The following is a 13,715-nucleotide window of genomic DNA, read 5'->3' on the forward strand; positions in this document are numbered from 1 at the left end:
GGGACCTACAGGTATTTTGTCAGGAAGTGATCCCCCTCTACTGGGAACTCCATGCACAGACTCAACAGAAATGAGAACATGGCTTGGAAGACTGATCATACCTGCTCAAGACATGATCTTTAGAATACTGCTCAGAACTATTTAAATGCAATTGATATGGGGACATGGCAGTGTAAATAGTTTTAAGGAATTTGAAGTTGATGTTGAATTGTGTGTGTGTATACAGTAAGACAAATTATAAGCCAATCATTTATTATAAATAAAGGGAGATACGGAGGATTTATAGAATTCCTGGTCCTCTAAAGTTACCAGGGAAGACCAGGATGTGTTGCAGCTGGCGTTTAATAAAAGTATGAATTTCCTGGTTGAAGAGTTCTCCAGTTGGTGCTTAAAACATGGCTCTTGGTGTTTGTCCTCACACTACACCATCTCCCAAGAGCCACAGTGTGACCTGTCCACCACTCCTTTCTCAGGCAGGGAACAAGTAAAGGAAAGGTGATTATGTCGGGCAATAGGCCAGAGACAGTGAAGAATTAAAACAGAGCTGGCAAGTGGGCAGGAGGGAGGAAGATGTATGAGCCTCTCCTTCTTTTGGGCAGTGGGGAAGGTGCAGGAATGGGGAGGAAGCCAACAGCTGGGAAGATGAGGCATCAGAGGGGCTGACATGCCAAAGATGCTGGTCTTCAATAGCAGAGAGCAGGGTGCTGAGAACAAGTATATAGGAGCAGATGAATTGGCTTAGATCCAAAGTTAGAATTTTACCTATCTAGGCATTTATCATCATAGTATCTAACCATGCAACTTAGTAAGTCTTTAGTGGAATGGTAACCAGTAACATTTCTTATATTAAACTGCAAACTGTCAAATGGAAATGGTGACACTGGCTCCTCCGCTTGGTAAGATAAACAGAGGAAATGTATTCTGGAGGCCTGTGGGGTATGGAATTTACCCCACCACTGAGGTGAAGAGTTCTCAAAAGGGGGGAGAAAAATAAAGCCCATAGGTGACTGCATAAAGGGCCCTTTCTCACCTCGAAACAATCAGTTCCCCAGCAATCATAGGGCCTGTTCTGACCATTGATTTTTTTTTTTTATGGTTAAGAGATTCTGTGTAACTAAGAGTTTGATATTTTGAATTTTCTACAGCTGCCAGAAGTCAAGATCTGCTAGCTTGTGAAACCTGTGGAAGAAGTTTTGCACAAGATGCTCTGGTAAAACAAAGGCATTTGGGGGAAGGGGGGCTAGATGCATGTAACTAACAGTAGAGGGTTTGCGGGCGGGGGGTAGTAAATCCCAGTAAGTTAAACACAGACGTTGAAAGGAACTGAATGGTATGAAAAATGCCTCTATGCCAGGGGTTGATTGTCATATTGGGTCAGAACTGATGATGTTTCATTAAAATTGTAGCTCAATCCCCAATTCTATGGACGTCTTAGAAACCACTCTCATTAGTAAAAAGCACAACTGACCATTTTATTTTTCTGGTGCTATGTCACCTGTAGAAAGCCATCTATTCGTGCCACAGAAATGATTATTTCAAGCATTTCGGAAGTAGGTGATGGGCTGAACTGTGTTGTTTGCTGTCAGGAAGCCTAGAGTCTGGGAAAATCATCTAAACTGAAAGAAATAATATAAATGTCACCCTCAGTGTACAGGATCCACCTCCTTCTTTCCAAATTAAAGACTGTGAAAAAGAAGACTGACTGATCTGATCAGTATTCAGAATATTGATGGTTATATGTGCTCTCTCCTCTAGCAATACTCCTGAGTGTGACAGCAGTAATTATAATGCCTTAGCAGAATGTAAGACCTTTGCCATAAGATTTTCTTTTTCTTTGCATTCCAGTTAAGGCACAAGCCAATATGCAGGAAAGTCCTAAACAAAAAGCGCAAGCCTTTCAATTCTTTGAAGCAGAGACTACAGGGAACTGATATTCCCTCAGTGCAGAAACAGCCACCACCAAAGGTATTGTTGAAATTGTAGCAGACATGTTGCCTTCATTTTATTATTTTTGGTCAACAAATGTTGTCATTCACTCCAGCGATGATTGGGTGTCCTGAAATGAGCCTCGGGTTCTTTGCTGTCCATGACATTCCCACTTGGGAAATGCTGTCTCTTTGACTATGGGTCTATCTCCATTCTTGTCTCTCCCCGTCCCCACTCTAGCCTTTGTGCTTTATCAAGTGCTAGTACATGGTCTGCAGCCGCCAGTAACTTGAGGCTTTTCAATGTAGGAGCCACGCTGGTGTACAGGGGAACCCGTAGGAATACACAGAGGCCTCAGTCTTATAGAAGTCTTCCTTTTAAAAAAATAAGAACAACATAAGCTTCTGACAGCTTCCTCTCTAGCTGGGTCAGTAAGAAGAAGGGTTGTCAGGACACTGCTTTGGTGCAGGAATACTCAAGAGCTGGCTGTAAAGTCCTAATGACAAAACTGCAGAGTTTCCCTGCTATTAAATTCAAACAGTAAGCAATTTTTATTCCTTTATTCAAGGAAGATTATTATCTGTATTGCTGTGGTAGCCATAGGGTCCAAGCAGGACGGGGGCTCCATTGTTTGCAGAGGTAGAGGGAAGGGGTGTATGTGTGCATGCACACAGCATTTGACTCATAGATGCCAATACAATGGTTGTGTGCTGTCTGTTGCTGCTGATCCAGTAACAGCAGAAGGCTGTGGAGAATCTAGTTTCAGACTTCTACTGCTGGTTTGTTGGGAGAAGAGGCAAAACCATACAAGAGACGATCAAAAGGAAGGGAGAGAGAAGGAAGATTGTCATTCTAACTTTCATATTTCATCCAGTATAATCTATAATCCTTTGTGACCTAAATGTCTTGATGTGAGAGGCTATTCTTTGTAAGCAGCTCCCTGGAGCACTGATTACTTTGTGAGGCTGGGGTGGGGAGATAGTCAAATCCACTTTCCTGAGTCTTGCTAAACTTCGTTCTGTTTTTAATACTCCTTCTTCCTCTTGGAATTCTATTGAGAAAAGAACCCTCAGTCAAAATCTTCATTTATCTCCATAGGACAGATATTTAGAGTTTGATGCCATACGTTTCCTTTACAGAACCAACCATTAAAAAAATCTAACTGGAGACAGCAGCACGAGGACTTTATTAATGCTATTCAATCAGCCAAGCAAGTCACAAAAGCCATGAAAGAGGGCCGCCCCCTTCCTCCTCCTCTTCCTCCAAGCATCAATCCAGGTTTGTGATCTAGTTTCATTTGCTGCTGATCTTGTGCTTGTGTATCTTATTCACAAGCGGGCTTCAGCTTTACTCCCTTCTACGCAGCCCAAGATGAATATTAACTCCCTCTTTCCTAATTTCTCCACCACTGCATTTTGAAAACAGAGCATGAATTAGTGACAGCCCTGGGACCTGGATTCAGTGAGTAGTGACATCAAGGAGAGATGGAGCAACATAGCTGAGTTTTAGAGGAAGAAAAGTAATTAGACCTTTCAATCTTAATGGTAGTGACCAATCAGTCTAGTAGCAGAGCTCTGGGGTGGGAATCGGGATGCCTGGGCTCTAGTGCTGTGTCTGACATTTAACAAAAGGTGAAATTCACCCCTTGCCACTTGGAATAAACTATAAATCAGGCATAGGTCTCATGCTGGCCCTCTGCACTGGGATTAATTTCACTCTTTGGATTTTCAGAGATCAGTGAGGGAGATGTGGGTGCTCAGTGTTTGAAAGTTGAGCCTCTTGCTTCTCATAGACTTTAAGGCCGGAAGGGACCATCATGATCATCTAGTCTGACCTCCTGCACATTGCAGGCTATAGAATCTTACCCACTCCTGCAACGGGCTCATAACCCTGGCTGAGTCACTGAAGTCCTCAAATAATTATTTAAAGACTTCAAGTCACAGAGAATCCACCATTTACTCTAATTCAAATCAGTAACTGACCCATACCGCATGCTGCAGAGGAAGGCAAAAACCCTCCATGGTCTCTTCCAATCTGACCTGGGGGGGAAATTCCTTCCTGATCCCAAATATGGTGATCAGCTGAGCATGTGGGTGAGACACACCAGTCAGACACCTGGGAAAGAATTCTGTGTAATAACTCTGAGCCCTCCCAGTCTAGCGTCCCGTCTCTGGCTATTGGAGATATCTGCTAATAGCAGACACAGGTGAGCTATATGCTGTTTTAGGCAATCTCATCATACCATCTCCTCCATAAATGTATCAGCTCAATCTTGAAACAAGTTAGGTAATTTTCCCCTATTACTCCCCTTGGAAGGCTGTTCCAGAACTTCACTCCTCTGATGGTTCAAAATCTTCATTTAATTTCAGGCCTAAACTTGTTGGTGGCCAGATTATATCCATTTGTTCTTGTGCCGACATTGACCTTTAATTTAAATAACTCCTCTCCCTTCCTGTGTTTATCCCTTAGATATATTTATAGAAAGCAATCCTAGCTCCCCTAAGCCTTCGTTTTGTTAAACTAAATAAGCCAAACTCCTTGAGTCTCCTTTTGTAAGGTAAATTCTCCATTCTCCTGATCATCCTAATAGCCCTTCCCTGCTCCTGTTCCAGTTTGAATTCATCGTTCATAAAGATGTGAGACACAGTATTCCAGATGAGGTCTCACCAGGGCCTTGTACAATGGTGGCACTTCCCTATCCCTCCTGAAAATACCTTGCCTAATGCATCCTAGGATTGCATTAGGTTTTTTCATGGCCACATCACATCAACAGTTCATAGTCATCCTGTGATGGACCAAAACACCCAGGTTTTTCTCCTCTATCGCTTCCAACTGGTAAATCCCTAGTTTATAGCAAAAACTCTTGTTGTTAGTCCCTAACTGCACCTTGCACTTTGCACTATTAAATTTCATCCTGTTTCTATTACTCCAGTTTTCAAGGTAATCCAAATCTTGTTGTATGATATTCCAGTCCTCCTCTATATTGACAATATCTCCCAACATGTCATCCACAAATTTTATTAGCACATTGCCACATTTTGTGTCAAGGTAATTAATTAAAATGTTAAATAAAATTGGTCCCAATACTGATCCTTGAGGAACCCCAATCTCCCTCCAGCCTTACAGTTAACCTTTCAGTATGATCCATTGTAGTCTCCCCTTTAACCAGTTCCTTATTCACCTTTCGATTCTTATATTAATGCCCATCTTCTCCAATTGAACTAATAATTTCCCATTTGGAACTGTATCAAATGCTTTGCTGAATTCTAGGTAGATTAGATCTACTGCATTTCTTTGTCTAGAAATTCAGATACCTTTTCCAAGAATGAGATTTGGTTGGTCTTGCATGATATACCTTTTGTAAAACCATGTTGTATTTTATCGCCATTACCATTTATCTCTGTCTTTTATTACTCTCAAAATCTGTTCTAAGACCTTGCTTACACTTGAGATCAAACTAATGAGCCTGTAACTTCTCAAATCACTTTTTTCCATTTCTTAAATATATATACTATATTTGCAATTCTCCAGTCATAGGTATGACCCCCGAGTTTATGGATTCATTAAAAATTCTTACTATTGGGCTTGCAATTTCATGTACCAGTTCCTTTAATGTTCTTGGATGGAGATTAGCTGGGCCACCCATTTTGGTGTCATTAAGCTGTTTGAGTTTTGCTTCCACCTTGGATGTGGTAATTTCTACTGCCATATCCTTGTTCCCATTAGCCACCCCGCCACTGCCGCCAAGTTCCTCATTAACATTATTTAATACTGAGGCAAAGTATTTGTTTAGGTGTTGGGCCAGACCTAAAATTATCTTTAATCTCTACCCCATCCTTGGTGCTTAGTGGTCCCAGTTTTTCTTTCCTTGTTTTCTTTTTATTTATGTGGCTAAAGAACCTTTTACTATTTAGTTTTAATTTCCTTTGCAAAATACAACTTTGCTTGGTTTTGGGGGGTTCTCACTTAATCCTTACATTTCTGACATCCAAGAGGTAGCTTTCCCTTCTTCCATTCCTTGTTGGCTTTCTGCTTTCTTTTAATAGCTTGCTTGAGATGTTTGTTGGGTCACTTTGGTCTGCAACCCTTCCCTATGAGTGTTTTTCCCCTTGCTTGGAATGCAGATTTTGTTTTCTATGTAACCATTTGTTTACAATATTCTTACTCATTACCACTTGACTCTCTGTCCTTTGAGACTTGTTCTTGTTTTCACTTAAGTGCTGTAGTATTAAGCAAAGTGATGGTCCTGAGTTGAATCCTACACGCTGGTGTGTACTGTTCCTTTGGGGACAGCAGGCCTGGTAATTCTGTGAGTGCTCAGCAAATAATGGGCTAAACACTACAGGGAACACCCGGAGTATTTGGGGTTCTTGTGTGCCTAGTGTGACCCATACAGAGAGAACAAGACCTGTAGGGGCTTGGAAGGTAGTGCTTGTGGTGCCAGAGGCTGTTGGTTTCAGGGAGCTGATCCTTAGCAGGCACAGACATGATGGCTTCATGCCACCAGGTGGTGGTGAGGTACCTAGTACTCCGGGGGAGCATCAGACTCATGCAGTAAGTAGTAGTCATTATTTCAGTATCTAAAATTTTCAACAAAAGTTTCTTGGCAACATTAGCCAGATTGAGGTTGAAATCTGCAGCCAATAGTTTCAGCCTACATAAAGTAAAAAGAACTTTGTCCGAGACTGACAGTGCCGTATAATCCCCTGTTCATTTCATCTCTCCGTTTAGCATTGGTTTGGAGTTTCTTGTATGTAACTGCTAATAAGGAAGGCAGTGTCTAAACAAATTTCGGCACAATGACTCAGTCCAACACCCTCTGAAGTTGATGGAAAAACTCCTGTTGACTTCGGTGAATGTTGGATCAACTCAAGAACAAAATCCTCGCTCTAGTCAGCAGCACTGAAAGTTTTGAGGGTTGATTTAATATTCCCTATGTTGGTTATATTTCACTCTTCTTTTTCCAAAGAAGCTGTTATGCAATTTTCAGATTTTTCCCTGGAATCTGCGTGGTCTACTGGGAAGGCCCTGTACTGTGCTAAAAGTAAAGCACATACTTATTTACAATAATAATAATAATACCTAGGTCTTGTATAACATGTTTCACCCTTTAGATCTCAGAGTGCTTTACAAAGGAGGTCAGTATCATTACGCCCATTTTACAGATGGGAAAACTGAGGCACAGTGAGGGGAAGCAACTTGCCCAAGGTCACCCAGCAGAACAGGGGCAAAGCTGGAAATTGAACCCAGGTCTCGTGGGTCTTAGTCTCCCAGAGAATAGTCAGTTCTCTCCCAATATGTTTGAGCTGTTGATGCAACCATACCTGTTCCTTTGTTGTAATCAGACTATATTCAGTGTCCTTACTGCTTGAGAAGGTTTAATGAGGCTGCAGCAGAGAGACACATCAGTTTTTGCAAAGAACAAGCGACACGGCGTGTCTTTGCACCAGGCCAGAAAGCAGCCAAACAGGCCCTGGTAAGTAACAAATTTGCCTTGTGTTTTCTTGCAGACAGGCTCACCCGACAGAGTGGGCTGTGATGTAGGGAGGGAATCCCCCCATTCAGATATAGCTTTAAACCTCAGGGAAACTGATGATTTTTTTTTAAACTTAAATGCAACATGAATCGCTTAAAAAAAAAAAAAAAAAAAAAAAGCCCCTCTATCTGCAGGAAGTTATAGAAAACTATGGTAGCAAACGCTGAGGAGAAAACAACTTCTTCAGACTCTTCTCATCAGATTCCAGGAAAGCAAGTGTAGAGAATGGAAACTAATACAGCTTCCATGCTAGATAGAGCGAGCTCTCCCTGTGGGCAATGATGCCCAGACTGTACTTTTTGTAAGGGGTCTGTACCAATGGATTGTGGGGCACAAGGCCAAAGGCCGAATTGCTTCGGTAGCCTGAGAAGTGGGGTTAATTCAGTGTGTCTTGACATGTGCTGCTGTATTTATTAAATACTTTTTAAACTTCTACTGAACGATTTTTAAAAAGATTTTATTAAAACATAAACTGTTCCTTTAAAAAAAAAAAAAAAGAGTAAATGAGTGACAGACAGTTTGCAGCTAATAATCAGCAAAGCCAAATTCTTGTTGTTATGCCCACCAGTTCATTTTCTTTGAAGTATTTCAATTTTGGAGGAGGATCTGCTTTCTGATGGAGGGAAAGGTAAATCCTGAAATGGAGAAAAAAAATTGAAGATAAAATTCTCTGCCACAAAAAAGGCTTAAAAAACTCCACAGTTAAGATGGAGGGTGTCTATTAGAGGGAGTTCCTGGAGAACTGGGAGAACATTGGAGAACACTGAGGGGAGATGCCTTTGTGTATCAGTGAGTGGCTGTTCCTCTGATGTCTTGGCTGTCTTACGTTGGATGGGAGAACAATGCTTTGGGGAAGGCGCAAGCTACTGGTGGCCTTTCCTTCTTCCCCTGGCCTGCTGCTGCTGTCGCTGAGGGGATTAAGAGAATGGGCTGCTGTCAACCCCTCCACGAAATCTCTGCTGGAGCTGAGTCCTGGTTGCTTGTGCTACATCAGCTAGGCTAACTGCTTGTGTACATCCTGTATGTTCTCTCACCAGGGCAGGCAACAAACGACTCAGAAGAGAGAACCAACCTTAACAAGTGCTGTGGAATCACTGCTTCAAAACAGAGCCCAAGAAGCTGCCAGTGCAGGTAAGGAGTAGCAATCGGTTGAGTGAACAATCAGAAATACTTGCACAAGGTCATGACTACTCCGGAACTGGATGTCAGTTACTGCCACTGCTCAGACACTGCAGAGTAGCATCGCCCTGCCCACACTACCACTTTTAACTAACCAGTCAGTGACCTGATTGGCTCTAACTGTCGTTTGTATCCTCAGACAACATGGTTAACATTCTTTTAGTAACCCAGGCAGCTAACAGTGTTACCTCCTGCCAGCAGTATAGGCTTGTTACAGTAGATGGCTGTCTGCCTGTAACCAGTCATCACAATAATCCTGGGAGGTGCAGAGTGAGAAAATGGAAGAAGAGCAGTTAAGTGTCTTGCCCAAGGCCTGTGACTGAGTCAGTGGCAGAACCAGAATTAAAAGTCAAGAAGTCCTGATAGAGATGATCACAAAACAGGACTTCTGTGAGTTGGAAACTGTTATTTCAACATTCATTTTCATCCCGAATGAGGACAAAGTTAAAATATCAAAATATTTCAGAGAACGATAAACTTCAGCTTTGTGTTGTTTTGAGTTGACATTAATCTTTGCATCTGTCTGAGCCACTGCAGTGCCTCATGGTAGCTGTGGTTCAGGGTACCCTCTGCCTCCCGGGCAAACTACATCTTCCTTGATGAACCCCACAGTGTCTCACTATGGTTGAGATGCTGCAGTGATTCATGGGATGCCTGTGACTGAACCGCTGTGTTACTTTATGGAACCCAGAAGTACAACTTCCGTAAGGCACTGCAGTAGCTAAGACAGATGCGGAGATTAATGTTTTTACTTTGGATTGACATTTCATTTTTTCCAATGGAAAAATCTGACAAAATCTTTTCCCAAAGGAAAATTTCAATTTTGACACAGCCTCATTTTCCAACTGCAAAAATTTCATTTGCAAATCTTCAACCGGCCCTAGAAGACTTTTTAGGATAAAAAGGGGGACAGCAAAGAGAGGTTTTAAAGCTTCCAAGTAGGATGCATTGGCGAGATTTTGAAAATTACTCCTCTGTATCTTTTTGTTTTTTAAATTTAGGTTTTGGGTTTTTGGGGAGTCTTTGGGTTTTCAGAATTGACTAGAAATTCATTAAAAGTTGACTAGGCATTTTTTTAAATGTAAACATTCCCCTGCATGCCTTGGAACCCCAGTACTTACAGCATGAAACAAATGCATGACCAACAGAAAATTAAACTGAGGAGAGAGTTTTTCAGTTGTGGTCCTTGAGGAAGAGAATTTGTTTTGAGCATTTGAGCTCTACTATTGGGAGAGAAGGCTAATGGCACTAAAGGAGTTTGCTAACTGAAGAATTTGGTTATAATGCTGTATTATCTTCCTTTCGCTCTCAAAAAACCCAGTTGCTACTAGAAGCAAGAGGAGAAGAGTAATGAGAAGGATATTGCACCATTATTATTCCTCTATATACTATAAGAGTTATTTTGTAGAGGGCAGCAATTTGAAATCTGTTGGATCAAGCTATTTTCTCTTGATGTAGGTTTAATATTAATGTGAAATAAAAATACAGCTTAGTAAACTGAATCTTTCTATCAGTTATAATGGACATTGTTGAAGGAATGGGGTAGAAATGAGATTAATTTCCCTTGCCACTTGGTGTCACTGTAATTCCAACATATCTGCTGTCCTTATTTTCATATTTTACAGATATTGCAATTGCAGATTATTGGGCTGGAAAAGATGGAATTCAATCTGAGATCTTTTATAGTGAATGTTTAAAGAGGAGTATTACCCAAATTATAAAAGGGGGGGGGGGCATTATCCTTGTGACTTTTGAAATCCTTGAATGAAAGCTGCTATAAAGTGCCAAGTATTATTAATATCTGACGCAGCTGTCAGCTGGCATGTAATCTGTGTGACAAGGTTTCTTTTGACATATAAGGAGCACCCCAGTTTTTAGTCTTATTGTAGCCAGTAGACCTTATGACTCGTTCATTCTTCTCTTACACTGATTTCTTTGTATTTGATTTTGACATCCATTTATCTGAAGCACATAGGTGCAGGCGACAACAAATTAGTAATGATAACATGGAGGTTATGGCAGTCTTCCCATGCAAAACAAGAAAACCCTTGAACACACCAGACACACTGAATTTAGCATTCAGTATATTTTAGGAGCAGGGTGGAAAGTCAGAAACAAGGTGCTATTTGTTAACCTTCCCATTGCTGGGCTTGGTATGCTTCTTTCAGCCCCTCACCCCATCCGCATCCCCATCAGATTCTGTGAGCAACCTATTCCACATTTCTAAACCTGTTCTCTTTAAATATCATTCCACTTAGCATGTCTGTCAACATCCATTGGGTAATCAGTTACTCAGTTAGCTGTAGCAATATGTTTTTTTTTAAAGGGATTTTTTTAAAACAAGTTACATTAATGACTATTGGAGTTATAACCAAGGCAACGTTATAGGTACATGTGTATTTTGCATAATTCTTTTAATGTAAAAATTATTAAGGTATAGTAAGTACTGTGCTTTTAAAGGTCCTGCTGTGGAGCCCTCTGCTGGAATGCCAGAGAAAAACAAAAAAACATCCAGTGTACTCTCTGGAAAGAATACTTCAGGAGATTCTCGGTAAGAAATACTTTATATCGAGGCTCAGAAGGATTCGATTTTTATCAGTAAATGTTGGTAAACATCAATTTCACTGTACACACAAACTGAGAACAATATTACCATCAGTGATAAAATTTACAAATAGACAAAGTAAGAAATCATTCTGCCAAGCCTATTTATATTTTAACAATAAGGTTAAACAAATGATCAGATTTGCTAGGCTTACTATATGTATACAATATATACAGTATGTAGGAAATATTTCATGTGGAAGTCGATGTAGCAGAATTTCCACCCATTGTGTGAATGGAGGATCTCCTTGTGGACTTTTCTGGAATTCTTTGGACAGAACTTGAGTTTTCTCAAGAGTTGGGTGGAACTCTTTTGGCTGGTAAGGGAACAGTTTCAGTGTAAACTGATAGTGTGTTCTGCCTGAGTCTGCAGACACAACGGGTATGTCTATACATACTAACTAGACACCCACGGCTGGTCCATGCCAGCCAACTCGGACTTTCGCTTGGGCTGCGGGATGGTTTCACTGCTGTGTAGACTTCTGAGTGTGGGCTGAAATCCGAGCTTTGGGACCCCACAAGGTGGGAGGGTTCCAGGGGCTGGGTTCCAGCCCACACCCAGAAGTCTACACACAGCAGTGAAACCGTCCTGCAGCCCAAGCCTCATGAGCCCAAGTTGGCTGGCACAGGCCAGTCACAAGTTTTTCTTTGCTGTGTAGACGTACCCCAAGAAACATTAGCTTTAAGAGGTGTGAGAGGAATTGCCCTGTTCCTCTCAGTGGAATAATCATTCCAAAATATGCTAACAGAAACATCCAGCTACTATACTAACCCAGCGTGGGTGGGTTATATGAAAGTACATTCAGTACGGATAAGATTTCAAGTTTTACCAAAAATTGAATATTATGTCTATAGCATAATTTTTGTCCTTAGCATATGGTCAAGAGCTGAGAAAAGGTCTAATGGGGGATTGGAAGATCTTCAAGGCAGGGGAGGGTTCTGAGATTGGGGGAAGAAATTTAAGACAAGACTGGGTGACCGTTTTATTTCAAATTATTCAATACAGACAAACATAATTTGGTATGAACTTTCTTGTAAAAATCCAGTGGATTTTTCAAAAAATGTCTGCAAAATCCAGGGCAAAAATCTCAGTGAATGTGGTAAACTTGCTTCCAATTTCCACTGCCCTAGGCATGAGAGATGATTTAATGCTAGGAAAAGTACCATTCTGAGAAGTATTCCATAATGCACAAGCAATAAAGGAATCATTTTAAAAGTACAAAAATTCAGAAAAATCAAATTTTTTCATTGAAGTTTAAATTTTTGAAAAATTGTAACCACTCCATAAGCTGATGATAGAGCAAAACAGTGTCTGTGAAAACTTTCAAAAAATGTGTGCAAAGAATTTGTCAAGTTTGAAAGTGTCCAGCGAACTCTACAATAAGTAACAGGAGGAGCTAATAAGTCGAATAAGAAGTGAACTCGTTTTCACACACCTGGCCTAGGCCCATTCAGTTTATTCTTTTATTACACATAAATGTCTGTCAAGTTTGTGTGCAGTGCATTTAACATTTTTTAAATTTAAAAACAAGAATGTGTCTGATTATGGGTGAAGCATTTTTTTCCCTTTTTTTCTATTCAGTGTCAGCTCATGAACATATAGAACCTTTTATGAATGCCGAAGTAGTTATTATTCCTTGGTTGGCTGAGTTCATCTAACTGTCTGTGGTTACTTATGTTGTTTCTGTTGCTTTAGTTTAACTGTATATTGTTAGGAATATGAACACAATATGAAGGGTTTGTTCCCATACAAGTAGACAGTAAATGTCACTTCACTGCTTTCAGACTTCCGACACAGAGCAGAAGATAAAGTGGCAGATCATCCATGCCTTGAAATGGCTGACTTTACTTTTACAGCATTGCCACTGAAGATCCTAGGAAAATAGTCCCATGAAGCCATCTGCATTCCAAGTGTCACACCGTTTATTTAATGGAAGACAGCTGTGTGTTACTGATTACAATAAAATGAGCACGCTAAATTTCACAATCTTGCTTAATTTGTTTCCCAGAAAAGAAACTATTTTCTGGTGCCCTTTTTAAAACATTATTTACTTATTTAATTATGGTAAATTGTTCTTCTTGTTTATGACTGGTTTAAAGAAGATACAATCAAGATATTTAAAATTATTTTTAAACATCATGGCTAATGTAATAGGGTGCTTGGAGGGCCGAGTGGCCAAGTGGTTGGCATGTCTGACTTCTGGTCCCTTGCCTCCCTGGCAGAGGTACCTCAGTCCTTAAGGAGGTATGGTAGGAGGACCTGGGCCCTCCTTCTCCACCAGATCCCAGTCCCAGGGCCCTGTGTGAAGCAATGCCAGCAGGGCCCTCACAGCAGAGAGTCCAAGATCTGGTCTACAGTAGAAAATTAGTCAATTTAACTACGATGCCCAGGGGTGAGAAAAATCCACACCCCTAAGCAATGTAGTTAATCCGACCCAACCGCTGTTGAAGACAGCATTTGGTTGACAGA

The 13,715-nt window shown here is 40.9% G+C and overlaps 1 protein-coding gene across 1 annotated transcript in view; it reads left to right on the forward strand.

Annotated features, from left to right (window-relative positions):
• The window catches only part of ZC2HC1B (zinc finger C2HC-type containing 1B), a 17,181-nt gene extending 3,983 nt beyond the window's left edge, over positions 1-13,198 (forward strand). The window contains exons 2-8 of the mRNA XM_067542234.1: positions 1,146-1,210; positions 1,846-1,965; positions 3,066-3,204; positions 7,272-7,402; positions 8,500-8,593; positions 11,102-11,192; positions 13,031-13,198. Coding sequence (XP_067398335.1) covers positions 1,146-1,210; positions 1,846-1,965; positions 3,066-3,204; positions 7,272-7,402; positions 8,500-8,593; positions 11,102-11,192; positions 13,031-13,055 — 665 coding nt within the window. The 3' untranslated portion in view covers positions 13,056-13,198. The remainder of the gene's footprint in view (positions 1-1,145; positions 1,211-1,845; positions 1,966-3,065; positions 3,205-7,271; positions 7,403-8,499; positions 8,594-11,101; positions 11,193-13,030) is intronic.
• The last annotated feature ends 517 nt before the right edge of the window (positions 13,199-13,715 follow it).

This window comes from Emydura macquarii, unplaced genomic scaffold (genome assembly GCF_026122565.2).
Source record: "Emydura macquarii macquarii isolate MOO-44397 ecotype Brisbane River unplaced genomic scaffold, CSIRO-AGI_Emac_v2 contig_705, whole genome shotgun sequence".
Classification (NCBI taxonomy): domain Eukaryota; kingdom Metazoa; phylum Chordata; order Testudines; family Chelidae; genus Emydura; species Emydura macquarii.